The sequence below is a fragment of the Hoplias malabaricus genome, chromosome 2 (genome assembly GCF_029633855.1).
Source record: "Hoplias malabaricus isolate fHopMal1 chromosome 2, fHopMal1.hap1, whole genome shotgun sequence".
NCBI classification, from domain to species: Eukaryota; Metazoa; Chordata; class Actinopteri; order Characiformes; family Erythrinidae; genus Hoplias; species Hoplias malabaricus.
This window is the reverse complement of record NC_089801.1, coordinates 67,550,507-67,576,063: the sequence shown is the minus strand read 5'-3', so window position 1 is coordinate 67,576,063 and position 25,557 is coordinate 67,550,507. Positions and strand designations below refer to the sequence as shown.

Genomic DNA, 25,557 nt, shown 5'->3' with positions numbered 1-25,557 from the left:
TCAGCAATCAAGCTCAATTAGACCCAAAACGTTCCCCACAAGCAAGACCTTTGTCTCTGTTAAGAATGAGTGTTTTTAGGAGCATTTCCACATCAAACTGCACTACAAAACACAAAGGAGGAACAGTCCAAGTGATAATAAATTTAATAAAGTTAAACTACTGTATAAATGCTAATGCACACAGGGCTGTGTGTAGAGGTTTGGTAAAGGATGATGAAATAGCCAAAGTCATACTTGAGCAATTTAATGTTGCACATGATGAGCTCCTTCCAGTTGACGAAAATCATGGCCACCTCCTTCTCTGTCAGCAACTCAGACTCCAGCAGAGGCTTCTGGAAAGTCTGAAAAGAAAGACCAGAAACTGTCTTACATGAATTTTTTTTAAATATTCTGGTACTTTGATGGAATTGGGGTTCTGTAGACTGTGCAGGTTCTCTGATATTTGGAGGCAGTTTTTTTTAGATGTGAATCATGCAATTGAACAAGTGTGTAACTCTAACATATTTACTGAGGGTGAGTCCAAAATTCTCCACAAGGTGGTACCATTCATGTTTAGGAACTGCTCCAAAAGGAGATGCTATTCAGTCTGTAACTTGCATCATGACACTTTAGTCCTTCACTAATATAAAACAATTGAGAGCCAGCATTTAGAGAACAGGCTTATCTTGGTTTGAGACAAACTAGTCACTTATGCCAAAATTTAAATTAAATTTACAGAATATATATGGAACACATGGAACTGGTGGCACTGAGAATGCATTAACGGTGCCAGTGGGGCTAGGTACGTTGCTAGATGTAGCTGGTTGCTGATTGGATCATAAACAGCCACAGCAACCTTAGTGGTTAGGTGTAGGAACAATGGTGATAAGATTTTTTTGTGGCTGCAGGAAGGAAGAAAGTGGGGTGGGACCTATGTAAAGTTCTAACGGACGGGCATAGAATATTTTACTTATTTTATCTTGTGAATGATTATAACAAAACATTATACACACACACAACCGATCTTTGTCTTACTTCAGTGACTAGCTGTAAGTCGTTAACATAGTTTTCCTCAGTCACAATGAGCTCGTGGATGTAGCCTTGTCGCTTCCTCTCCATTGGGGTCAGCATATCTAGGAGATGGAGGTCAGCGCACCCTGTAATCAGGGTACAGATTATTACTTTCATCACGTTTTCATAAATTATTCTAGTACAAAAAAAATACAATATGCCCTTCATGTTATTATTGTGAGAAAAAAACCACTCCATATAGTAAGAAAATAATAAATAAATCTGAAATGTATGCTAGTCATTCTGGACCATTCCTACTGGTCCTTTTCATACTGTGTTGCTAGTAGCTGGCATTTTGGTATTTTAAAAAATAAATAAGTAAATAAATAGAGAGGAAAAGATCTAGTGTTTATTTAAAGTCATGTCTGGGATATGTGTATGTTGCACTGCCTTAAAATCTGTTCAAACATTCCTTACATTTACATTTCTTATGCTGTCACTGAAATCTACTGCATCTCTCAAAATGTAGTTGCATTGATTAAAATACATCAAGTACAAATTAAATCATGCAGGGATTCTCAAACCAGTCCTCAGAACCCCCGAGAGGGTCTACATTTTTGCTACCAACACCTAGGGCTACAGCAACAAGGATACAGCATCATTGATGCCATCATACGCGACTTTCAATGGATAAGGACCTGCTACACAGAGTTGAGGGCCATGCTGAGAATACGGATCATCTAGGGGTTCCTGAGAACAACTTGAGAACCATGTATATGGCCAATAATATAGACTGATAATAGATCCATAACAACACAGATGAAATTGTTACTGGTAGCTTAATGGCCAAGTGTAAGAACAGATTTTTTAAATACATTAAAATGTCATTAAACAACATTAAATGCAACCTGTTGTACACAAGTGAATGAGGAATATATATAAAAAAAAAAGAATATTCACAAGTCAACCAATGCCATGGAATTCTTTAATGGTTACATGTCATTTTCTATAAAGATAGCATGACACTTTTATTAAAGCTAAGGATCTGTGGTATATGATTATTTATTTTTAATTTTTTTTTTTTTGCCATTTGTACATTCATTTTATTTTGTTTGATAAAATGCTGCATTAACCGAGTGCAATGGTTAAAGTTTTGGATTTGTTGAACGCGCGTTCATATACAGTATCACAGATATTGAAACTGAACGAAAAACCTTAAAGTTCTGCTGTGCTTCCACCGCAGAACAAGTAATTTATATTACACTACAAAAAGCCCTCCTAGTCGATTCAGGATGTGATGAATAGTCCAACAGGCCTTTCATAAGCAGCACGATCCAATACTTTTACACTGGGGACCAGTGCGGAACCATAAAGGTGATTAAATAAAAAAATGAAAAAAAAACAAACAAACAAACAAAAAAGACTGATTAGAGATATTACATATTACATTGAAAAACAATTAAAAGTTCAATACTGTAATATAAAAAAAAAGAAAGAAAAAACAGATATATGGTACCACCAGTACAATAAAGTTTAAGCATAAATTAATATCATGCTTTTTCTAACAGGCAGAAAAAAAATCCCATAATGACAGTTTCTTACTTTTCTTACTCTTGTGTTAAAAGAATATGCCACAGTCTTTCTTTTTGCAGTTGTAAACATTTTTTTTTTATTCATAAGCTTTTGTGATTAGCAGGAATTATGTTTCGATGTAGTATGTTATCATATTTGTTCAATAGGCTTTGTTTTGTCCATGTGAGAATGTAGGGTGTTGGGGTAGGGCCCAAAACTCAACAAAAATTCATAAAGACGTCTATATCTATTTAATACTTTTGGTGACTTCCCAGTCTTTGTGATCTCTCTTCGTATGTTTGTTCAGAAGGGAACGCACAGTCTACTGAGTGTGCTTTAAAACACTATGAATTACAATTTCCTGATTGTTATAAAAAATATAAAGCAGCTGTGTAAGCAACTTGACACAGTGTTCTCCAAATCAAACTCAGCAATTTCAAAAAATTATTTCAAAATGATCTGAGAAAGCAAAAAATACATGTAGCGAAATTGCAAAACAACTGTTCAAACTACACTGAAAATGACAATTATACAAGAAATATTACAATTTGAATACTTTAAGATCTCCCATGGTAAATGGCAGACTGCAGTCTTTACATGTGCACCAGTTCCAACATAAAGTGTATGTGTGTTCTCATTACTCATTACTGTACCATTTCCTCCTAAGTGGCAGTTGTGCAGTATTTGGTTTGCAACACCATTTCTCAACCCTGTCACACAAACACTACAGAACAAATGAGCTAAACAAAACCAACAACAGAGAAAAGAAAAAAAAAAGAAAGAAAAAGACTGGCAAGCACACAAACACAAACCTATTCATCCAATGTTTTGGTATGAACATGGGACAAAAACACTGACAGAGGAGCATGTGATTGGATGAATGGAGAGGTCCCATCCCACCCATAAAATGACTAACTGTACCTGTTCTATAAAAGGTGGAGGAGGGGTGTTCCACGAGACACACAACAGCACTCTACAGGAGGTCCGCACATATCCGACTCTTGGGGACCACATCGATCGTAATAGTATTTTCTCAATTACAACAATAGATGTAAATAACTTTGATCAACATTTAACATTCTGGAGATAGCTTCAGCAAGAGTGATGCAGCTAGTAAAGCTACCTCACTTAAGCCAAGTGTTCCAATTGGACTATTGTTACTTTGTTAATTAGCTTCACTAACATATTCTGCTTCGTGGAATATGCCCGCAACCTTAAAAAAGAAGGAGGGGTGGGGGGTGGGTTGGGCAAAATGGGCTCTATTGAGCAACACGACTAAGTTCATTAAAGGACCTGTAAATGGTCAGATTTTAAACGGGTCTGTGAGTTCTTTCTTGACCCAGTCCTTTTATATTCACATCAACCAAATTACCCCTTTGGCACCCTTATTTTTGAGTGTGAAAGAAAATGTATATCTACTGTAAATCTACACAGACATATACATATGTTTAAAAACAAAAAACAAACAAACAACAAATCACAATAATTAAAATAATAATAATTATAATAATAATAAAAAAAAAAAATCTGTCGGATATGTAGTGGACAATACTGTGCCCTAACCCCACTTTATATGACACTAAGTTACAGGTCAGTTATGACACAAATGTAGTTTACCAGGCCCCGTATAGTCACAGGACATGAATAGTGGGTCTTTCTGTGGTGTCGTGGGTCCAATGAGGGGGAGGGGGTGGGGCTTGGAAGGAGCAAAAGGCAGGCATTAGTCAAGAATCAAGTGGGGCAGAGCTAACATCAAATGGAATCTGTTTCACTTCACCAGTTCAAAAGCATCCAAAAGCTTTTTGGTTTTTCAATTTGAAATACATTATCAAGGCTACAGATTTGAGACACAGAAAGCCACAAAAGGACCCACTATCCAGCATTCATATTTGGTTATACTTCATATATAAACCAATGTGAAGTGGTTAACTTATTCAATTAAAATAAAAGAGATTTATTTTTTCCAAAAAAGTAATAAGCATTCTTCTTTTTTAAAATTTTTTTTTAATGCAGAGAATGCTACTTGGCCATTTTTTTTTGCGTGCGTCTATGTTTCTGAATACTGAGGTTAACAACTGCTCTTTCTGCAGTATTCGGTATTCGTCTCTTCTGGCCACAAAGCCAGCTGGGGGGGCAGTCACATGACCAATGTGGGGGGTTCCATCTCCCATCATCCCGCTGGGCAGTGTATAGGGGATAGTGGGTCGCTTTGAGGACTTTCAAGGCTGAGTGGGATATGGGCAACATAAGAGTCCTAGAAAGAGGAAAACACAGCACATAAGCAAAAAAACTGAGTAAAACTAAACAGAGAAAGGAAAGCAGGTTTCAAATTAAAAGAAACAATACCCATAATGTGCAAAATTTACAAGCTAGGACGACTAGAATGAACTCTGCAGGACTCACAAGACAATACGACAACAACACTAGCATGCAGGCAGAGAGTAAAAGAGCGACAGAAAAGGAAAGAAATACAGTTCTACTCAGGCTATACAACAGTGGTTGAGAAGAATGTAAGGGGATGCTATGAAACAACAGGGAGGGGCAGTGTTAGTGTGGTCAGGGGAGAGGAACTGGTCATTGATCAGTCACTGGAACCAGCTTAAATCGGCTCTCCTTAAAAGACATCTAGCTAGGTCTATGAAAATTTAATAGGCTTTCTAAAACACACAATTAACATTTAGCATTACCTTTGAAAAGGCTGAAATTACGTCCATTATTGGTTTATAATTGGATCCTATGGATGATTTTCTTGTTAATCATTTTCCACCGTAGGAAATATTCAAAATGTCTTAGTCCCACATTCGCAAGTGGGCAGGACGAGAGAATTAGTGTGCGCGTCAGAGAAAGAAAAAGAGGAAAAGAGAGAAAGAAAAATAAACAATAATCAAAGGAAAGAGTTTTATTTATACTCACATTGTTGGCTGGGGTCTGTGTCGGTCGTGAGTTTGACGTAGTTGGAAGGGAAAAGGCCAACAGAACCGTTCAGCTCCCCCTTCCACCAATCAGGATCCTCCCTGCTCAGCACATTGATGATCTGCCCCTTCCCAAAGGGCAGCTCATCATCATTCTGAGCCACGTAGTCGTACATGCCAATTACCTGGCACACTGGACAAACACACAGACACAAAGATTTTTGATCACAAAATATTCTCTTATTAGTCCATTAAAAAAATGTGTCTGATGTATGTAAATGGCTGTGTTCTGTCCTGTATTTTGCTTTGTCCAAAAGCAGTCAAAGCTGAAATGTGAAACAAACAATTGCAACCGTGTTTCTGTTGTAATTGTGTGTAATTCAATGTTTGTGCAGCTTAGTCTCCTTTCATGGATTGTATCAATTGGGGAGTCAAAGGTAATGACCTGAAATTTCAATTGTGTACACAGACTGCATCAAACACTTATTTAAAACGTTTCAAATGTCAGAAAAACTAAATGAACATGGTTGTTTGAAATCGTGTTGATCACGTACCACAATGTTACATCTGGTAAATGTCAGAAGTGTGTAAGTCTACTATACCTGCATTAGGTGTTGGCAATTTGGGCGGAGTTGGCTCAGTGGGCGTGGTCTTACTGGTGCTAGGGCTTAATAGTTTCACATAATTGGCTGGAAACCAACCAATCTGACGTTTCTTTCCTCTTGCCTAAAGTTTAAAGAAGACAAAATCGTCACAATCTCAAGTGCATGTTAATCTTTCTTACAATACCAAAAAACAGAAGTGAACATATTTCTACTAAAGTGTGACCCACCCCAAAAAAAAAACTACAGCACAAAGCTTAATTGAGAGTTCAAACTATTAGTCATGCACCAAAGGAATATATTAATCAGAGTTGGCTTCAAATAAAGCCAATATCACAACTCTAAGCGTGAGAGATATCCTTACTAGAAGTGCCCAAGTGTTCGTATAATCTCAAATGACCCAAAAAAAAAATCAAATACACAACATTTTCCTGTCACACTTTAAAGTGCAAATAACCCCCGCCAAAACTGATAACTGTTATAAAAGCACATTTTAAGCCATGCTTATATGACTCATCAACAGTTCATATTTATAAAGGTCACAACCGTAAAATGAATCAGACCAGTGAACCTACTGTCCATTCCACCTGCGTTTTTAAATGTTTATAAAGGTCAAAATGATAAAATAAATAGAGCTGCTCATTCTGTGTGCTTCTTTTACAGACCTGCAATTCTCCCTCCCACCAGCCCCCAGGGTTCTTCTTGCGGATAAGGATGAGCTGCCCTGGTGCCAGCGTCAGCTGCTCCGCCCCTGTGGCTGTGTAGGGGGCGATCACCTGGGCAATCTCTGCAAGAGGATGCAGGGAAAGCAATGGAAAAAGAAATCATTTATTTAGATCAACTACAAAGAAAAAGCCCAAAACTCTGTTTGACTAAAGATTTGGAGATTATTCATGATTGAAAAGAAACCTGCCTGGAAACCACTCACCTGGTTTTTTTCCCAGACTCCCCGTTTTCCCAGCAGGCCCTAGCCCCTGAGAAAACAAAAGAAATGGTGGATTAGCTTAGCTCATACTGAGCTGACAGCTGACATGTAAGTGTCCCACATAGTTTCACACGTGAATAGCAATAACTTACGAAACGGGAGGTTTAAAGACCTACAAATTAGATTAACATTGCTTATGAGGTCCATGCCTTGCAGACATTTGTTCTTTCATGGACAAAAATAAATTCACAAATAACACAAAAATGTTGTGCTAATAAAGAGAGCTTTCTTAAGATGAAATGATATTACCTTTTATTACATGGGTAACAAAGCATTACAATATTTGAGCATAAAAAAAAAAAGTTACCTAAGCAACAAGAAATACACAATTCCATTCTGTTGTTTTACGTGAAGAAGCATCAAGTAGCAAACCAACATCTGGTTAATAATTCTAGAAGGAAAATTATGTTTTTAAAATGCTTTTCTATAAGCTGTTCAATGTCTGTTAATACAAGTAAGTTAAGTGTTTCAAAGTTCTGGGCATTTACATGCATTTTTAATAATTATGGTGATTTGCTTGTATCTTTAAAAGTTATGACATAAGTAGCACTTGAATTTTCTAATGAGACAGTGAGGAGTGAGGACAGGACAGTGAGAAGAGGTCTTTATAATCAGGAGATTTGCAGTGATAACTGGTATAGCATGATAAATTGCAGGGAAAGTGTTTAATTGTGTAGAGCAATAATAAACTTCATTCATTCATTCTGTAAGTGCTTATCCAGTTCAGGGTCACGGTGGGTCCAGAGCCTACCTGGAATCATTGGGCGCAAGGCGGGAATACACCCTGGAGGGGGCGCCAGTCCTTCACAGGGCAACACACACACACCCCTACAGACACTTTTGAGTCGCCAATCCACCTACCAACGTGTGTTTTTGGACACCCGGAGGGAACCCACACCACACTCCTCGTTACCCGGAGCGGGAATCGAACCCACAACCTCCAGGTCAATAATAAACTTACAGAAAGAAATTATCAGTGTTTAAGCAAAAATCTTCTAAGCTATAGAGAACTCTCTGTTGTAAATCACCATTAAAAAAAGACTCCTAATTATTCTAGTACAAAGGTAATATATATGTTTAATATGTAAACCAAAATCTCTTACCCCATGCACAATTTCTGACATTTTATTATTTTAAAAGGAAGATAAATTTGGTGTTAAATACCAACACATTTTGGTTTCAGCTGCCCATCAGGATAATTTCATTAAAGAAATAATCATGTTGCGTGTTAAAGTGAGTGGCAGCTTCTGGTCTGCACTATTTAAAGGTATGGAGAGCTTACAGGTTTTATAGAGCACTGCCCCCCAGCCATAAATCTCACCTCAGAGTCCTTGGGCTTGACGTAATTGGAAGGGAAGACTCCGGTTTTGCCGGACACTGTGCCAGTCCACCAGTCTCCTTCTCGCTTCAACACTGTGATGACATCACCCTGCTGAAAGGTCAGGTCGCCCTGCTCGTTGCTTTCGTATGTATACATCGCTATGTACTCTGAGGATACACAAAATCTGAAGATAAGGTCAAATCATCTACAAACATTGGTGTATATGCTATGACCTTTCAAGCTTTGGTCATGGATGGCCAGAAAATTGCACAGTTTATTGCTTCCCCGTCTGCTTTATAAGGTCTGGATGTACCAGTCTAACAAGAAAAAGAAAAACAGCAATAGCCTATCTTAGCTGATGATTGCTTTCCATGAGCTACCACCTTATGTGAACATTTTCACTCATCACATTAAAGAAACTACAGCTGATGACCAGCATGCCTGTGCAAATGGGGAAAATAATTCCAGATATCAGAAGTTTGTAAAAAGCTTATAGGGATAAAATGAATATGTAGTAAGTACTCCATGCTTAATATTAGTTAATATCACAGCATCTTGATTACTATGAATTGCTTTTTCATTGGGAAAAGGCATATTTAAATATTATTCCATTAAACACGTGGTAGTTTAAATGGCAGACATTGCTCAAATGCACAACTGGACGTTGAAAAAATATGCTACATGCACTGGCTACTCTCCTTGTGCACAGCTCAGTGCTGAGTCAACAAGCTTAAAAGGCCACAACAGTTTTGACAAGTGCTGGATACAAAGCGCATCAGCGACATATCACTTCTGATTTATTAAAGGGGCAATAACTAATTTCAGAAAAAAAGCACCAGTCCTAAAAAGTGAGAGCAATGCTCAGATTTGAAGTCTTCCAATGTTAGGACAATCATTCATTAATAGCATCTGAATAAGGAGTGAGAAAAGACAAAAGGGACACACGCTGCAGTGCAAAGAGAAGCATTTATATATTGTAAGTTCAGTATTTTTACCTTCACCAAGTTCCATGGGTTTATTTGGAGAAGGGCTAGGTCTCTTCATAGTTGGAGGGCTATCAGAGGATCCTGACTCAATACTGGAAGAAAACACAGTGCATAAATACATTAGGAGAAAGTTAACACATTTAGAAAGGGATTACAGTCTTATTGAGACACTTAAGTCAATATGTTCAAATGTACTTATTTAGCCTAATAGAGTCTACAATGTAATTGTGGTCACACCAGCAGTTGTTTTAATAACCTACAGACTCCTGTAATTTATAACCACCTGTCTCGTTTAAATACAGATAAGGAGGCCTTCTTAATTAAGGATCAATCTTAAACAGTTCAATCCATAAGTTTTAACCCGATCCACTGATACCTCATGGACTTGCGCACAGGCCCAGAGATGAGTTTGACGTAGGATTTAGGAAACCAGCCTCTCTGACCCTGCACTTCGCCAAACCACCACATGTCCTGTTGCTCTAGCACTGTGATCACATCATTCTTGTTGAAGTTTAGATGGTTGTCCTTCTTCGCCCTCCACGGGTACAGAGCTTGAGCCTGCAGCCCTTCTACCTTTTCCCCCTAGTGCAAGAAAGAGAAAGAAGTGGAAAAAAAGGACAGATGAACAATAGAAATGAGTGTGTGTGTGTGTATATATAAAGATTTTCAATCTTAATTCTGAAAAGGCTTATTAGCCGCTGTAAAAATCTACAAATTAAGTTTCTTAATATCTGGTCTCAAATATTACCTTGAAACAGCAGTTACAATATAACCATGATTTAAGTTAATAACAACAAACAACTAGCTGCCTTCTACGAACTACGAAATTTAAAATCCAACCTGTCCAAGCACAGGTGAGGGGGAGGAGCCCGAGAGAGTGGCGGGAGTAAAAGCAGAGCGCTGTCTGCCCTGCCCTCCACTGGGAACAGACAAGGAGGGCTGGGGGGGCTGGGTGGGCTGAGTAGGCCACGCCTCCCAACCATCAGCATCCTGTTTCTCCACTGCTGAGTTCGTTGGCCATCTGGAGGAGCAGATGGAGATGATTTTAATCACAAAAATTGTACAGTCACACATCGTTCATACCCGTAAGAGTTTTGGGGAAAAAAATAAATAAAATACACCTCAAAGTTGGTGTAAAATGGGCAAACTTACGTAGTGCTGAAATCTGCCCAGTTACTAGATGCAGAAGATGATGTGGAAGTGGGGCCAGGAACAGCTGCGGCTGTAGTGGGCGGAGCTATTGCTGCCGTATCTGTAGTGACAGGTTGAATGGTTGTGGGTGTGGTTGCGGCAGATGTGGGGGTGATACGTGCGCCAAGTTTGGTGGCTGAAGTCGTGGTTGCACTGGCTCTCAGGTTTAAAGGAACTTCAGATTCTGGAATCTTCTCTGCATAGTTGGCAGGAAACCAGCCAGTCTTTCCTTTTATTTCGCCTCCTAACCAGCCAGGTTCACCTGTTTGAGACTCATCAACCTGAAAGAGACAGGTTACAAGAGTATGAAATTTGAAACGAGAGTGACATTTCAGCCACAGCATGCACACTTTTAAATCTGGTCTGAGAAGTATACTGGAAGCTGTGTTCATGGGTCTGCAAGCTAAGATATAGCTCGTTAGAGTAAGATGAACAAATTAAGAGTTCTAAAACTAGAACTCTTTCAAATATCGCTTAGCTTACTCCCTAATGAATCCAGCTCCACAGAGTACATCCAAAATAAGTGATACACATACACCACCAACCACAATGTATGGTACACATGAGAATACTGTTTAGCAGCAGGGGAAAAAACAAAACAAAAAACAAAAGAAACAAACAAACATCCTTGATCAGAAGAGTGCAGTGAACCTGGTAACAGCCAGTTACCACCCACATTCTATATGATACATTTGAAATATGTTTAATTTTTAGCATTTTTCATCCAATCGTATAATAACAATGTGGTTAATCATGTAATATACAATCCTCTGCTGTTCAAAGTTGTACATTAAAAGGGGGCATATTACACCTGTCTTTCCACAAGTGAACACAATTCTGGGGTCCTAATGGAACGTCTGAAACAGCAAAAATCAAACAACGCCTGTCTGAACAGCCTTGCTCAGCACATGATCCTTTAAATGAGAATGAGTCAGTTTGGTTCAGCATAGTCTGTAAGTGAGGAGCTAGAAGCAGAAGTTTCTCCTTTCTTGTTTTCACTATATTTAATAAGAACACTTATTTCTCTGCGCTTGTTGTGTTTTGCTCCGTTTTACTTAATGTGACTTACTTTCACACAAACGCTACTCCAGCACTGTAACTGGAGAGACAAAACAATCCCATGTTTGGGGAGATATATATATAAAGAATAGTATATTTTGTTTTATAAAAAGCATATAGAGGAGGTCCTCGGGTTACGTCAGTCCCGAGTAACGATGTTCCGTGGTTACGACACGTCTCGACCTAAGTGGTTTTGCGTCGTAAACGTCGTAACGCAAACTTCGTGTGTGGTGTGCGCGGCGGAAGAATACATGGTTACGCGGCTCGGGACCAAGGAGGATAGGTGTTATAATAGGATAAGTGCTTACAGTATGTTATTTACGTACAGTATGTACGTATGTTCCGACTTACACCGAAAACCGGTTTACGACGCGAAGTAGGAACGGATCAACATCGTAAGTCAAGGACCCCCTTGTTTAGTTAAAGCAGTAGTAAAAAAAGAAATAAATCATGAGGCTTTCTCAGGACAAGTGTAAATGTTGAATACAATTAAATAAGTACATAGATGGTGGTTTGAAATGTTTTGTATTAAGGAATGACAAAGTGTGAATTAACAACAAAACTGGTGAAGAAGGGGGTGGGGAGGAATTGACCTGCACTTACCCACTCCCCTTTCACCTTCACGAAGAGCGGGCACAGGTAGGAGAGAGTGGTCAAAAGTTAATACTCATACACACATGAAAATACAAAACACTCAAACGGTTAAGTGCGCACAAACCTCTTTAGAATTAAACAGGAAGATGTCTTGAGACACTTCACCCACAACATTAAAAATGCTGATTCTGTGACTATTAACCTTTTTATGCTTTGTATTGCAAACCAAGCCATTTCCTTATACATAGAAAAAATGCACAAAACTCATTGAAACCTTGAGTCTAGTTTGGAGAAGAGGGAGGAAAATAAAAGAAAATTAAATTTAAAAGGCCAAACAAAACAAAGATTGTATAGAAAATTAGTTTCAGGAGCCCGATGTGTTTTTTCTATAATTAATCTTCACATTTTAGGCCTTGTTGTATAGAAAAAAAATTGGTTTGTGCCTCACACTATAAAACACTGAAGTACACTAAAAAGAATGAATAAATACAAAATGTTTTCATTACTGTATAGAAATTAGCACCCTATTAACATAGTGTTTGGTTAAATGCTTACCATGACTATGTCTCCAGGGTGGATGGTGATTTCATCATGACTGCGGGCCTCAAAGGGGTAAAGTGCTCTGTAGTACACCACCCTTACCTTTTCCTGATTAAAGCCAGACATCTGCACTTTATCTGAAACACACACACGTTTCAGAAAAAAAAAAAAAATATATATATATATATATATGAATGGCACAGTTTATGACATGTGTAACTCAGAGAGACCATTTCAACTTTCACCCTTAACATACCCTTCTTTTCAACCTATCATTCCTTTATTTGACCATTCAGTCATACTGCTATGCCCTTCTTTCATTTACCTGTTAAATCCTCTCTTTTATCCATCTGATCATACAACCATCCTTCATCCATTAATTCTATTCACTCTTACCTCCTACAGGCCAGGGTGACTGACCCAGCAGTTTTCCTGGTTCAGGATGCTGCATGAACAGTTTGGAGAGTTTATCTTGAACATCCCCTTTAGAGCTTTGGCTCTCCTCTTCACTGATGTGACTCATCCAAGGTTGAGAAGCAGGTGGTGTGGGGACTTTCCCAAGTGTTGAATCCCGCCACGCAGGTGATATGCCTTCATCAGCCGCCAGAAGTCTGAAGGAAGACGGAGGGAATTGTAACAGCCAGCACATTTTACTAACTTATTAAAACAGTACCAAGTTCATTAGTAATTTATAGTCAAATACTCATTCAAAAAAGATGTCAAGTCGTTTTGAAGAAATAAAACAAAATAAAATAAAAAATAGTTACTAGTAAGCTTACAGAATACACGTGATTTTGAGATGGTTTGCATAGCAAAATTAGACTGTAACTCCCTAGCACAGAATTTCCAAACATAAGCCCTTTTTGGACGGGTGTATGGGGTAAAGTAATTATTACCAGTGCATCTCAGTGGTTTTAATCCAGTCCGAACTGACCATTTCAGTAATTTTCCCCATCTGTTGTTTTCACCAACATTTCGTATCCAGCACAAATCCACCATAAACATTACAGACATCCTGTGTTAAAATGACATTACCCTAGATCCCCACGTAAAACTAATCCCATCCGAATATGGCTTAACAAAGAACGCTTGGCTGGGTATTTAGAAAAAGAAAAAAATAAATAAATAGAAAATTCTCCACTAAACTTCCCGTAATCCAGTTACCGGTTGTGGGTTTTGTAATCATGGGTAATTCACAAAACTTTTGATGTAACTGCTAGTCTGGCAGTTGTCTTACTTACAAGTAGTTAGACACACACACACACCTGCTCTCCTGTAGCTCTGCAGATTTGTTGTCCAGCGGTGGCTGAATAATGTCTCCCTCCATCTCCTTCTGTTTTTGCCGCTGCTGCTTAATGTGGATTTCCCTGAGCTCCTGCAATACATGATGTGAATACAGGAAACAGGTGAGGTACAGTGGAAAATATGACAGAATTATCTTTATGTCACTTCTTCATATATAGGCACATACACACACATTCAGGATGTCTGCAACTGTACCCTGCAAGTGCTGCCCATTCAGAAAACCCATTCCAATACTGCTTCTATTCCCTGCCTGTGATATTTTCTTTACGTCTGTCTCATACTCTGAAGGTATGTAATTCTTTGGTTCATTTTCTGTAACCGCTAATTGTGGTTAAGGTGCTTAAAAAGTCCAACACTCTAAGCAGATTATTTTGATGACAAATCCACTTACTGTGCTGCACTGCGTTTTACTGTCTGAGATACACTTGCATGGAACGTGGTGCAAACAATGGTGTTTACAACTGGCAAGCTGCATTGCCTGCTGGGTAACGTCACACAAACCAGAGGTCACAGATGATAGAGGTTACTGTAGCAACACAGAAGAGTCAAAGGAAGCTGCTGCATTTCTGCTGGCCAATAGAAACACTGCTGCTCATGAGATGTAATTCTACTCTTCCAGTAAGTGATACTTTACTTTAGGAAGATTTATGTAAATTCTACATCATAAAATCCTGTGGACTCATTTATTAAAAAAATGACACTATCAGAGTGAAGAGAGGGCTACTAATATTTATCCATAAACAGCTTTTGACTGGCCTACAATTTCAGATAAAAAGAACACTTTCAGTCTCCTCACACAAGCAAAAAGCATACATTTCTCATACACCCGGAAAAAAACACTGCCAGCAACCCAATTACAGGCAAGGAGGCTGAAGAGACAAGAATTAGAAGTTAGAGGTTTCAAAGTAAAACCATGCATGCACATACATTAAATCTCACAAATTTGCTCGTCCTTTTTACTTTCTCTCTCACACCCACACACACACACAAATGCTCAAATACACAAACACTGAAGTGTTGTAACAGGAAGCAATTTGTTAGAACTCCCATGAACCAGATATGTCATAAACACTCGTGCACAGGAATTTACACACACTGCGAAATCTAGTGAGGTTTAGACTCAGGGAGGAATGTTACTAACAAGGTCTAAACCAGGGGTGTTCAACTTTATCCACATAGGGCTAGTGCGGTTGCAGGTTTTTCTTCCAGCACAGCACGAGCGCACACAGGCTGAGGAAGGCAAATACAAAAGAATAAAAATCTGCAGTCACACCAGCCTTTTGAGGAAGGATCTGAACAACCGAGAGCTAAACAGTTCTGGTTTCTATGTGAAATGGTTAGCTATTAAAGCTTTTATTTTAGTTGGAAGGCCTCCAAGTCACATTGTAGATAAAACTGAAATAATATCCATGAACACCGTAAATATTAATTTGATTAATTTAAATTAACAAAATCTTTAAAAATAATAATAAATAAATAAATATATATAGGTGAAAAACAAAGCGACTAACACAAATGACAAACAGGTTCATGCAAAAGGAAAACACTGTCCCTAATGTGACCGTAAAGATAAGGCACAGTTTCTTAATCCTACTTCTGGCAAATAACAGCACTGCAGCACTGAAGCAACTATTCCTTCATTAAACACAGGGGATCCTGTTGTTTTGAAGGGCTCCGTAATCAGTTCATGAGCTGAATCACACACAGTTTTAGGTGATTTGCTTGCTGTGTGTTCCCTGAAGCAGGATTTAGAAACATCATTTTAAGGAACCCATTCAGTACATTGCTGTCTGCTAGCTTGAAGTGCTGACATTTAGTCCACAGGACCCCTAAACCTATATTATTAGTAGAAGCTGTGCTTTTATACTGATCTTGGACCATCTTCCATAAATGTCTAGTCTTGATGGAGCACTCCATGTAATATGTAATATAAAACTGCCCAGACTATTAAATTCCAAAAGGCATGGATACCCAATTGAGGCCCAAAATCTGAACCAAATTGGCACCATCCCTCAGCGATCCAAATTGGGCTGGGAATGAAAAAGAAGAAGAAGAAAAAAAAAGTATACATTCATTCACTGTCTGTAACCGCTTATGCAGTTCAGGGTCACAATGTTTATACATACACACCCACACACCATATGGTATGTATACACACACCAGTCTATGACACTCCCTCAACCAAAACAGAATTAAAACAGGTCTCAGATCAGTGTAAAGCAGTAACTTCTACCAGCACTGAATGGCACAGCATGAGCACAGCATTCATTTGAACAGCTTTTCTAGAAGAGATTGGGGGTGGAGGGAGGGTGCAATAAGACAAAAAATAAAAAAATAAAAAAAGAAGTGGATAGAGTGTGTGGGGTCAGGGTTTCTTTTTTTTTTTTTTTGCAGTTCAGGGGCTAATTGGGAGACCTGGAAGTAGAAGTCTAAATGCTTCAAACAAGCCAGGAGGGCCGCGAGGCAGTCCAGCAGCACCTCGTCCACCGAACCCCTTGACTGCAACAGACACAAAGCCAACCAAAAACATCACGGGGTAAAAACTGAAAAATTCACAACATCGTTATAACAATCAGTCTTCATCACAGCTTAGCTCTACTGCTGAGAGTCTACTTTTCTGCACAATGCATAAAGCAAGTCCTCTTATGCCCCTTTCATACATGCACTGTAACCCAGAAATGTTCTGGTGTTTACCTGGAGGAGCTGTATGTGTGAACGTGACCACCTGCAATACTTGTCCCTGATGTTACCCAGACTTTATCCTGGTAGCGCCCTAGTAAATACTCCAGGTAAAGTCTAGCTCAGCGCATGTGAAAACAAAGTGCGAAATGTTCCGGGGTTCCTCCTGCACCTCTATGCACAGGCGCTGCTTGACGCATAAACCACTTGGTTCATTACCTACTGCGTGAGTGCGCCTGACGCAGAAAATCTCCCGTTGTGAGATTCATGTGTGAAAGACCACTCTGGGACAACTCTGGACCCATTACTCCCATTAGTTTCTCTAGAAATTCTTTAGAGCTCATGTGTGAAAGAGGCATATGCTGGTATAAAAAGTTCAAAATTGGCTTGAAGTAGCACACCAAAGCACCACAGAGAGGCAAAACATACATCTGGATAACTTGGTTACTGAACCGCAGGCTTTCAAAGGAATATTCCAGTGTTTTTCAGTCTAATCTCCATTTGTCTCATCGGTGGCATATGATTGTGACACAGACCATTTCCCCAAGTACTTAGAAAAGCACAATAAAGTTGACTCAAACCCACTTGCAAAAGAGTGATGATTGACTAATAATTTCCTCTTGAAGTATGAGATTTCTAGCTGCAACAACAGGGGAAAAATGGTAGCATAAAGATAAACAAAAACTTTGATTTCCTAATCAATTAAATCATTTTCTGTAAAAGATTCGTCCTGATTAGGGTGGTGGCAGATCCAGAGCATACTGGAATTATTGTGTAGGCAACATGGAGTAAAACACTGGAGTAATCCTTTAACAATTATCAGTGGAGTAACTCGCTTAGTATGGGCCTCAGAAAACAGCTAGGAATGCTGAGATGATGCACTATAGCAACGCCTCCTGCAGAGAGCAGTTGACAGCACAGTGCAGGTAAGTAAGAGGGTAGGAAGTAGTTGCTAATTGTTGGGTAGGGTAGTAGTGGGTCTTGGTTTACTACCTGTAGCCCCTTCTGCTCCTCAAGTAGCAGCTTCAGCTGAAGGCTCTCTATCCGTGTAGTGTGGGCTTGATAAAATAGCCCCAAGTACTGTACCCACCATGGAAGGATATTGGTAGGGAAGCCAGGGAAAAGGAGACCAGCCATACAACAAAGGTGAAGACAAAACGGGGAGACAGGAGTGGCACAAGGCCAGGACAAAGAGGAGGAGTAGATGAATATGACCACCAAGTGGCAAGAAAGGGTGAGCAACAGCCGAACACAGTGAGAGAGAGAAATCCAAGGGTTTATATATTAATCTCACTTGTTTATACTCCTTGTTATTTTTTTTTTGGTTTATTAGATGAGGGATGGGCGGGGGTTTGGGTGTCTAGGGCCAGATCGATATATTGGTTGGTCAATAAACTGGACCAATATCAAGTTCCCTTTGATTGACAGGGATAAAAAAAATGAATAAATAAACAAACATCTGCTGATTTTCACTTCAACTCATCAAAAAATAAGTGACTTAAAAAAAATCTATTAAAGCAACCAGTCTAGAGTATACTCTTCAGAACACTGTTACTCACCCCACCACCACACACACACACACATATATATAAAGGAATGCAGAACAAAAAGAATAATGATGAAGCAAACACAGCTGAATTTTTATTTTGTGTAAGCTTGGAGGCCTGTCTCTCTGTATCTCTCTGCTTATCTGTTCATTTACTTTTGTCTGAATCTAGAGTAAGAACTTGGTTCACACCTTCAGCTGTGTGTTGAAGGCATCTATCTCTAGCAGTTTGGAGCGCGTCTCTTTTTCCACTGCATCCAATTGCTCACGGAGCTGCTGCCTGGTTGCTTCTTTCATCTCCATGGCCCTCTGCAAACTGGACAATGAGTCCCCTATAACACATGAGCAAGGTAAACATATTTATTATAAAAAAAATATATATAAATGGTGCAATTTTATTCAGTATTTAAAATGTTTTTGAGCCACGTTCATGTTTCTGCTTGTAGGCTTTGAAAGTTTTTGGATAAAATTCTTCCAGGTGGGAACTGTAAATACTGTTCATCCTCAAGGACTGGTCTGGAAATAGTTAACATACTAAGCCTGGCACCAAACTGATACAAGGTAGCCCAATATAAAATTTTTACCAATAAATCAATCAACAAAATATATAAATAAATAAATGTAGATTTTTAAATTTCTAGAAACTTTTCAGAATTGTTGTGAAAGAAGCGTAACCTGTGAGCCATTTCAGTAGTGTGTGATAAGCATGGGTTCCTTTCGAGATACATAATAAAGCAGTTGACAGTGACAATATTTTGACAACTACAACTGTCATGAAACTGTATCATACATGTCAACACAGAAAACAGAACAAAAAGTGACTGTGTGGTTAACCACAACGGTGGTCGATCGCAGAATTTATCTTGGAAACTAAAATAAAGCTGTAGTAATCAATGTGACCTCCCCATTGTTCCACTTCATCCTTTTAATTGATAAGATATTTAAAAGCATCACAGAAATGCATGTCAGATATTAAGAAAGTCTTCAATTACGTTCTACGTTTAAGATTATACATAACATTATATACTACATTATCAAATTTTAATTCCATAAAATTGTTGAGTATGGTTTAAATTACTCTTGCCTAACCACCGTAAAAACTCTCTGGTGACTTCTCTGGTCTTATTTTTAAATAATAATATTAATTTAAAATAATAAACAATGAAACGGCATATACAGAAACATTTGAGCAAAAGGTGGAAGGTGCCTTACTGTGAAGACTGTTCTGTTGCACTTGCTTCAGCTGGTCATTCAAACACTGTTTATCAGGAATCAGCCTACCCAACCACTGCTGAGACTCCTGTAGAGAAAACGGAAACGACAGAGAGAGAGAGAGAAAAACAGAAAGATAAGGACAAAGAAATAAAGAAAGAAAGAAAGAAAGAAAAAGAAAATAATAGATTAAGGAGGAACATAATCAGAGCACGCAGACAGGGAAAATCAATAAGAGTGAGATTCAGAGGCCTCAGTCTGGCAGCGTAAGTGAAAAAAGTGAAAATAAATATAAGTTCTGTGTTACAAAGTGGCAGACAAGGGCAAAAATCAAAGCAGCAAAGGCAAACTGCTCCTGAATGCCTATTTTTATTTACAATGCACTGTTAGGAGAAAGGCTCTTAGGGGGGGTGGGTACCTGTAGCTGCTGTTGCAGTGTTGTGATCTCAGCAATGCGGAGCTCTCGCGTCTTGTTGGTGCTCTCTATCTCTTGCCTCTGAGTGGACAAACGGAAACGGATATCTTGCAGCTTCCCCTCCAGCTGAGATTTCTTATCATTCTACAAAGAATAAAGAAAAAGGTACAACAAAAAGAATAAAAGAGCAACTTGTAGACCACAAGCATAATTTTCAGATAAAGAAATATTGTTCATTTAATATGATCCGAACTTGTGAAAGAAAGTAAGACTAGAATGAACCTAATCAGATGAGGCTATGATGTATGGTCTGTTTGTGTGTGTTTGTATTTGTGTTATCATACCAGAGCTTCTAGTTCAAATTCTAGGGTTTTCTTGCGTGCTTTGAGCAGGACAATGTTTTCCTGCTCTCTGTTCCTCTGGGTTAGCAGCTCTTGCCTACGGTTCCTCTCCCACTCCAACTGCCGCTGCCGCTCCAGCTCCCGTTTGGCTGCCTGAACACACAAACACAATAAATAAGGGAATGTTTCTATTATTGACTGAAAAAGAACAGCCAAATATTATGCTTTTATAGCAGGACAGATCTGATTTAGTAACTTGAATATCTTTGGACAAGCACATTTATTTATTAGTATGGAAACATTCATTCATTATCTGTAACCCTTATCCAGTTCAATGTCGCGGTGGGTCCAGAGCCTACCTGGCGCAAGGCGGAAACACACCCTGAAGGGGGCGCCACTCCTTCACAGGGCAACACACACACACTCACACATTCACTCACATCTACTGACACTTTTGAGTCGCCAATCCACCTGGAGGAAACCCACGCAGACACAGGGAGAACACACCACACTCCTCACAGACAGTCACCCGGAGGAAACCCACGCAGACACAGGGAGAACACACCACACTCCTCACAGACAGGCACCCGGAGGAAACCAACGCAGACACAGGGAGAACACACCACACTCCTCACAGACAGGCACCCGGAGGAAACCCACGCAGACACAGGGAGAACACACCACACTCCTCACAGACAGGCACCCGGAGGAAACCCACGCAGACACAGGGAGAACACACCACACTCCTCACAGACAGGCACCCGGAGGAAACCCACGCAGACACAGGGAGAACACACCACACTCCTCACAGACTGTCACCCGGAGCAGGACATGAACCCACAACCTGGAGCCGTGTGACTGCGACACCTACCTGCTGCGCCACCATGCCGCAGTGTGGAAACAAAAACTGAAATTTCTAGGGGCGTTTTCACACCCACACTTTGTAGTCCGGTTGAATCAGACTCTGGTCTGTTTACAACTTTGGTGCGATTTGTGCAGGTGTGAACGCAGTAATCACAAAACAAGCTTGCAGGGACCCTTGAGAGGAGGTAGTCTCAGTCCCATCCTGAACTAACTCCGGAGCAGTCTGTTTGTGGTGAGAATGTGATGCATCCTCGATCCGACCCAAATACCAGGTGAACTTCTCAAATTTGAGCTGAACGTCTCCCACAGCCAGGTATGTTTTGCATTATGCATGACTCCACAACACAGGAGCTTCCTCCTGTATGAACTTTCTTGCTCCCCCCCATAAAGGTCTGACCAATAAGAGAAGAGAATGTTCTCACGTGGTTTGTTGTGATGCAGTTTGGTGTGCTTTGCTTTATCACTGCGTGAAAACAAACTAATCTTAAGGGAAAATGCTCCAAATATACAACTGAATTGAATCAGACCAGAGCAAACAAACTATAGGTGTAAAACACCATAAATAAACACTCCGTTACAATGGAGCTCAAAGCATGGGGCAACTATGTGCTGTCAACATGGTCTTTAGGAGAACATGTCCATCAACAGGCCATGAATTCACTGTAATTATAAGTAAGGATAAGGCACTCCAATTAATCTCTCTCATATATATATATATATTTATTTATTTATTTTAAATCTGTAAAAATATTTCTTATTGTTATAATAAACAATAATTAACATGACATACTTATTTTGAACACTACTAGACCCCTAGAAGACTACTAGACTACTTTGACATTTGCCCACACACCTCTCTTCTCTCAATCTCTTTGCGTCGCTCTTCTTCCCGCTGCCTCTCCAGCTCCCTCTGTTTCTCCAGCTGCTTCTCCAACTCATGCTGTCGTCGGCGCTCCTGCTCTTGCCGCTCCCGTTCTTTCCGCTCCTGCTCCTCTCGCTCCAGCGCCGCTAGCCGCTCCTGCTCTTTACGCTGCTGCTCCAGCAGGGCCTGCCGCCTCTTCTCCAGCTCCAAATTCCCTCGCTCAAAGTTTTCTCGCTTTTTGTCCTCAAAAGTGACTGCAGAGGTAAGACAGGTGCAAGAGGAAGTGAATATTATTAGAGGTTTCACTTAGAATGTGAATCTTTGACCCTTTTTTATTAAAAGCAGAAATTATTGTTATGCTAAAGTCACCTTAATATGAGCAGACCTCATATCAGAGATGATAACTGGCCCCAGAAAAATTGATGTGTGCATATAAAACTTAGCTGATCTGCCCATAGGGCCATTAAACCCATCTGCTGGTTCAGTTAGTATTATGATCTAAGCAGCTTTAATCCTGTGTAAATATGCGTTATGAAGATGGCTTGCATCATAAAAGTCCATTAACACGGCTGTCTAATCTGTAATCTTTAATATGATCCATTATAACTTTTTATTTTTCAGCAGCTGACTAAACTGTTTGCTATCTACAGACTAGCAGTACATTACATTGCTATAACACAGACATGAAATGTATGAAAGGATTTAGTAGCCTGAGAGTAGGCCATAAAGACAGTGAACCATTGCACTGTTGTGGGAGGAATGTGTCATTTGAATGATGGCCTCTAGAAATATCATCCACAGCAAGTAAAATAAACTAGAAGGTATTACTTGTCAAACAAGAACCAGTCTAAAATCAATACAGACTCAGAATTTTATAAACTGGCTGTTTATTTCATAATGTAACAGTAGGTTTTAGTCACATTAAACCTGACAGTCTATTATATAGTGTATTACCATTTTTGTTTTTGTGCACTTACTATGAGAAATTAATGTTTACAAATTATGGAGGCAAAGCTTTGGGACAACTAATGTAACAAGCCAAGGAAGAAAAGGATCTGTCGTTTATCCCTTGAGCCCTGACCTGGAAGCTTTTTCTCAGTCTCTTTCTCCTCTTCCTCTGCAGACTCTTCCTGGCCCCTCTGGTCTGTAGAGTGGATGCTGGTCACAGACACACCACTGCCAGAGCGCACTCTCCTATGCACACAGAAACAGACATCAATTTAAACTACTTGCATTATTAAACAATTTATCACAATAAAAGAAACAATTAATGACATTACACCTTATTGTCAGGTACAGCAAAGAATACATCGTCCTAAACACAAGATAATCAACAAAATACGAGGAACCGCTATAGAACACTTTTCTATAGAAAAAATTATTTTATAAGGTATGTTATATTTTGTTTTATTTAACATAGTAATTTTAATACCATGCTTGGTCTCATCAAATAATCCTGATGCTATTCACTAATTATCAAGTTCCTAGTAATGTCTGTCAAGTGAATACAACAGGGAAAAAAAATAATGTGCAGAGTATGGGTTCACCAGCACTGGATGTGAACCAGGCTCTTTAAATCTAAAACGGCAATAAAAATCACTTAATTATGATAAAACTAATAATAAAATTGGAAAGTCTCATTATTTCATGGTATGTCAACAGATGTGGTATCGGAGCAGCTGGGCACTCTGACCTGAAGGTAGGAGGCAAAAGTTCAGGGGGAAGGAGAGGAGGGAGGGGCAGGCCAGACATGGCCATGTCGATTAAGTGCATGGCCAGAATAAACTCCTCGGCTGTCAGCTTTCCATCCTGGTCTATGTCCGACAGGTTCCTAAAGCATCAAACAGCATCAGTGAGGTAGTGTAGACATATATTACAGGACTCATGATGAGACTCATAATGAAGGCATGAAATTCATCATCATCACTGATGACAGACTGTGCACTTGAAATATGACATAACTAAGTGTTTGTTTATAGTCCCTTAAATATTTTGGAAGGAGGAAAATGAAATGCACAACAATATCCTCACCAGATGGTGGCCAGCTGGGCTTGTGGTAGACTGGACTGCATAAGAATAGTTCTAGCCTGAGGCCCTGAGAGAGAGAGAGGGGGGGAGAGAGAGAGAGAGAGAAAGAGAATGCTAGAACACTAGAGACTTAAAATCCACTTCACTTTATTGACTCATCAGAAGGGTTACAGCTAGATCAGCACAAAGCATGCCCACACACACACACACATCCGTATTTTCATTCAGTTAACAGGATACACACTAAAGAGCACAGCCACCTAATACTTATGTTAAACTGAAGAACAAAACCTTACACCATAAAGTCACAGCAAAGTCTAAACTCAAATCACCACTATGATAATCAATATGATTCTTAGTATTTCACAAGAACCCAACAGAAATATGATCTCTCCTCAAACATGACCAAAATACGCTTCTCAGAGCTGGGTTAGAGCACCTCAGAGTGTGGGCATGGTCCAGTACACTAATGACTGACAGCTCTGTAGCGCTGTGTCAGAAACTATGCCCTATTCACTATAATGCACTATTTTGGGGTTCCGCCATTTTGAAGTAGTGTCTGAAAACTTACTGTAAATTTTTCAGTGCACTCAAACAATCCCACAGTGCACTGCAACGAGTAGTGTACAACCCATGTACATGAACAGATAACAGATTACCCATAATATACTGCGTTGTTTGGTCAAAACCCACATGAGGTAGTGTCTGAAACTATTCACTCCTGAATTCATTTCCCTATAATAGTGAATGATATAAGGAATAGCAAATAGGGAGCCATTTCGGACATTGGGTATCACTGGAGAACAGAATACTGTTTACGTTACCATGGCAACGCACAGCCTTGAGACAGAGCAGTCAATGGGGTTTTTCTGGGTTTTTACGCTGAACTGCGGTTGTCATTTTACACAAGATACACAATAAAATGGCACAAGCGGATAGAGTTGGCCTTATACAACAGTTCATGAACAATCCTATGGATCTCATTTCTATTTTATATGTCTTTGGTGTGGTTTCGAGTGATAGCTGGTTAATAAGCTATCAACGCTCCAGAATGTGAGAATGCATTGAACAGACACAGAGTTGAAGTATCCTACACTTGGGTAAGTGCAACTCTGCACAATGTCCCTCTTAACGCCAGTGGCCGGGTGGTACCTGTAAGATGGCCGCTCATCATCTTGTCATGGCTGTTAAATAGTTGCCGATACTTTAGTCGTGAAGACTGGGGCACAGCCCAGTCACAGGGTACAGGAGCTGAAGGGGCACTGCGGGGAGACACAAAAGGGATATTCAGAGACACAGTTTATGTACGATTGTTCATGTGCGTTGACCTGAGACTCACCTAGGTGTTTCAAAAGACTGTCCCTTGGGAAGCTTGGCACTAGAGCGGTTGAAAGATGAGCTTTTGTTGAGAGCTGTGGCTGAGAGAGGTGCTGAAAAAGAGACATTTGTAATCCAAGATTAATTCTCTGGCTGTTGGTATTAGTGTTCAATGAAAGCGAGATAAGTCACAATGACACCATCTCACTGTATTAACTGTAAATAAACATCAATCT

The 25,557-nt window shown here is 39.6% G+C and overlaps 1 protein-coding gene across 4 annotated transcripts in view; it reads right to left on the bottom strand.

The window, feature by feature from the left end:
• Positions 1-25,557, bottom strand: part of itsn1 (intersectin 1 (SH3 domain protein)) — a 54,418-nt gene that overhangs the window by 8,241 nt on the left and 20,620 nt on the right. For 2 of the 4 annotated variants that reach the window (XM_066661111.1, XM_066661113.1), the window contains exons 7-31: positions 25,344-25,434; positions 25,157-25,266; positions 24,008-24,071; positions 23,670-23,807; positions 23,058-23,170; positions 21,968-22,230; positions 20,254-20,403; positions 19,913-20,053; positions 19,495-19,582; positions 18,475-18,614; positions 14,018-14,127; positions 13,149-13,363; positions 12,768-12,889; positions 12,222-12,236; positions 10,521-10,840; positions 10,209-10,389; positions 9,745-9,950; positions 9,378-9,460; positions 8,383-8,549; positions 7,005-7,050; positions 6,742-6,863; positions 6,077-6,200; positions 5,476-5,667; positions 1,015-1,136; positions 235-341 (exon numbers count right to left, since the gene is read on the bottom strand). In XM_066661111.1, coding sequence (XP_066517208.1) covers positions 235-341; positions 1,015-1,136; positions 5,476-5,667; positions 6,077-6,200; positions 6,742-6,863; positions 7,005-7,050; positions 8,383-8,549; positions 9,378-9,460; positions 9,745-9,950; positions 10,209-10,389; positions 10,521-10,840; positions 12,222-12,236; positions 12,768-12,889; positions 13,149-13,363; positions 14,018-14,127; positions 18,475-18,614; positions 19,495-19,582; positions 19,913-20,053; positions 20,254-20,403; positions 21,968-22,230; positions 23,058-23,170; positions 23,670-23,807; positions 24,008-24,071; positions 25,157-25,266; positions 25,344-25,434 — 3,430 coding nt within the window. Of the gene's footprint in view, positions 1-234; positions 342-1,014; positions 1,137-4,515; positions 4,817-5,475; positions 5,668-6,076; positions 6,201-6,741; positions 6,864-7,004; positions 7,051-8,382; positions 8,550-9,377; positions 9,461-9,744; positions 9,951-10,208; positions 10,390-10,520; positions 10,841-12,221; positions 12,237-12,767; positions 12,890-13,148; positions 13,364-14,017; positions 14,128-18,474; positions 18,615-19,494; positions 19,583-19,912; positions 20,054-20,253; positions 20,404-21,967; positions 22,231-23,057; positions 23,171-23,669; positions 23,808-24,007; positions 24,072-25,156; positions 25,267-25,343; positions 25,435-25,557 lie in introns of those variants that run through there. The other 2 variants (XM_066661112.1, XM_066661114.1) reach the window with 2 other exon arrangements.